The sequence below is a fragment of the Salpingoeca rosetta genome (assembly GCF_000188695.1).
Source record: "Salpingoeca rosetta unplaced genomic scaffold supercont1.4, whole genome shotgun sequence".
Taxonomy (NCBI): domain Eukaryota; class Choanoflagellata; order Craspedida; family Salpingoecidae; genus Salpingoeca; species Salpingoeca rosetta.
Genome location: NW_004754930.1, coordinates 682,917 through 685,416, shown reverse-complemented (window position 1 = coordinate 685,416; position 2,500 = coordinate 682,917). Strand labels below are relative to the sequence as shown.

Here is a 2,500-nt window from a genome sequence, read left to right as displayed (position 1 = left end):
CGCTTGTAATTTTTGCCTGCATGCACCATCCCCCGCTGCCACGGCCGTCATCTTCTCTCATTTTCTCACATGCACTTTGGTGTCAAATGTGTTCGCTTGTGTCTTGTATGTGCTTGTTTCATGTGCGTGCCCAGGCCACACATCGCTGGTGCGCTGTGTGCGGTTCGACGACAGATTCATCGTGTCTGGATCCTACGATGGGTGCGTCCTCACACACGTGATGTTGGAGTGCCACAGTTTCCAGTTGCAAATGATTGTTACGCCCGCACAACCAACACCGCCGCCGCTGCCTGCAAGAGCACCGTCTCACCACTGCTCCTCTGGTCCACGTGCTACTTTCTCCCTTTGTGCTCACTTCACTCACTAACACCTTTGTTCTCCCCAAACTTCATCATCAACATCATCATCATCATCATCATTATCATCATCATCATCATCATCATCATCATCATCATCATCATCATCATCATCATCATCATCATCATCATCATCATCATCATCAAGGACGGTGCGCGTGTGGAACTTCCAGACGGGCGAGCCTGCGCCGCGATTGGAGGGACACGACAACCGCGTGTTCCGCGTGCAGTTTGATGCGTTCAAGATTGTGAGCAGCTCCCAAGACGACACGCTGCGGGTGTGGGACTTCTCGCGTGATGTGACGGCGTATTGCAAGAGCAGGATAGGGGAACTTGGCCAGCAGCTGAGCGACCTCTGATCGTCCTCTTGTCTGTGTGTGTCTGTGTATGCTCTGTGTCTGTGTCTGTGTCTGTGTCTGTGTCTTGTCTCGTGTCCTCTGCTCCGACTATTTTTCCTATGTGCCCTGCCCGTATTGTCTTCGTCTGTTTGCATCTGTTTGCATCTGTGTGTCGCATGATGGTGGGGGGGGGTGGCGACTCCTCTTCATTGGCTCTACCCACGCACCCCTCTCCAATTGACCTCTTTCCTTCTCTCTCCTTGCTCTTGCCTTGCTCTCTCCATGCTCTCTCCTTGCACTCTCTTCCATCAATCTTGTTTTGTTCATGGGTTGTGATGACTTTACTTCACACGTGGCGCGTGTGCACTCTGCCCGTTGCGTTTGTTCCTTGGCGACGCGTGATGTGTTGTCGCGGGTGTTTTCTAATGCGGTGTAAACGGTTAATCAACGAGCAAGCAAGAAGAAAGCAGTGCGCCAACCAGAACAGCGTACATGAACATACAACAAGAACACCAACCAAAGCCACGCACTCTGTCGTCCTTGCCAAAAGCAGAAACGTTCGTGAGACTGGACACTACCTCACACCAACACTCGCGCGCGCACACTGCGCACACTGCGCACACTGCGCACATACACTGACAACAAGGTGTTTGCAAACCTTGACACATCATCACACGACACGCACGTTCACGCAACAAAACAACAACAAACAACATTTGCACAACTTCAGACATACTGCGACAACAGCAACACACACACACACACACACACACACACACACACACACACACACACACACACACACACACACACAAATACGCGATGACAGGCGGGAGACACGCGGGGAGTTGCGGCTACTTGCGAATGAGGAGGTAGAGGCTTGAGTCGAGCTCGAGGCCTGGCTTCATGAGCGCGCTGCGGTTGCCCTTGAGACGCATGAGCATGCCACCATATGACGCGTACACGGCCACCTGCCCTTCCTTCTCCTCCACACGGTAGATGGTCCCGTGCATCACATAGTCGAAGCTGTCCGCCAGCGATGACTCGCGGTTCTGTGAGGTGGATGGAGGATGGGGAAATACGGTGACATGCAGAAGGACAAACGTACACGGGCACTGGGATCCAAGCCTCATCCAATTACTGGTCACGAAATGCAGCACGCATACACGCACACACACTCACACGAGAACATGCACACACACACACGAGCATACACACACGAGCATACACACAAACGCATACGCACACGCACGTGCAACACAGCTTGGTTGCAACGCACCTGTACGTATGTGCCTGAGCTGGGCGCAGCCTCGTCATCCAAGCTCCGCGCAAGGCATAGCGAAAACCTGCAGCAGTGTGTATATGTGTGTGTGTTGGTGGAGTGGTTGAGAATGGCAGTTGAAGGTGGACGCCCGTGTATCTATGCGCATGCAGGTACACACATACAAACGACGCACAAGCATACACGACGCACGTGCACGTACAAGCATACACACACAGACACACAGACACACACGCAACGCACTGTTCATCGAGCTCCATGGGGTAGAGCTGTGTGTTGAGGTCGAGGATGAGCTCGAAGCCGGTCATGAAGGCTTCGCACACGATCCTTGAGACCCTGCCAAGTTACACGCCATTAGGACCGCTGACTGAGCACGTGTTCAAACGCATCTACACAACCATGCACATTCCGCGACAGATTCAGCCACCAAACCACACCAGCCACGCTCGTCCCTGCATGTGTGACTAAGCGCCACCCTTCCCCTCCCTTCCCCCTCCCCCGGCGCTGGTCACCACCCACCCAGT

At 53.6% G+C, this 2,500-nt stretch overlaps 2 protein-coding genes across 2 annotated transcripts in view; one reads left to right on the top strand and one right to left on the bottom strand.

Annotated features, from left to right (window-relative positions):
• The window catches only part of PTSG_01223 (uncharacterized protein), a 4,660-nt gene extending 3,514 nt beyond the window's left edge, over positions 1-1,146 (top strand). The window contains exons 12-13 of the mRNA XM_004997139.1: positions 135-201; positions 505-1,146. Coding sequence (XP_004997196.1) covers positions 135-201; positions 505-715 — 278 coding nt within the window. The 3' untranslated portion in view covers positions 716-1,146. The remainder of the gene's footprint in view (positions 1-134; positions 202-504) is intronic.
• Positions 1,147-1,482: 336 nt separating this feature from the next.
• PTSG_01222 (RNA polymerase subunit) overlaps positions 1,483-2,500 on the bottom strand; it is a 1,215-nt gene continuing 197 nt past the window's right edge. Inside the window, exons 2-4 of the mRNA XM_004997138.1 lie at positions 2,220-2,312; positions 1,974-2,040; positions 1,483-1,746 (exon numbers count right to left, since the gene is read on the bottom strand). Coding sequence (XP_004997195.1) covers positions 1,549-1,746; positions 1,974-2,040; positions 2,220-2,312 — 358 coding nt within the window. The 3' untranslated portion in view covers positions 1,483-1,548. The remainder of the gene's footprint in view (positions 1,747-1,973; positions 2,041-2,219; positions 2,313-2,500) is intronic.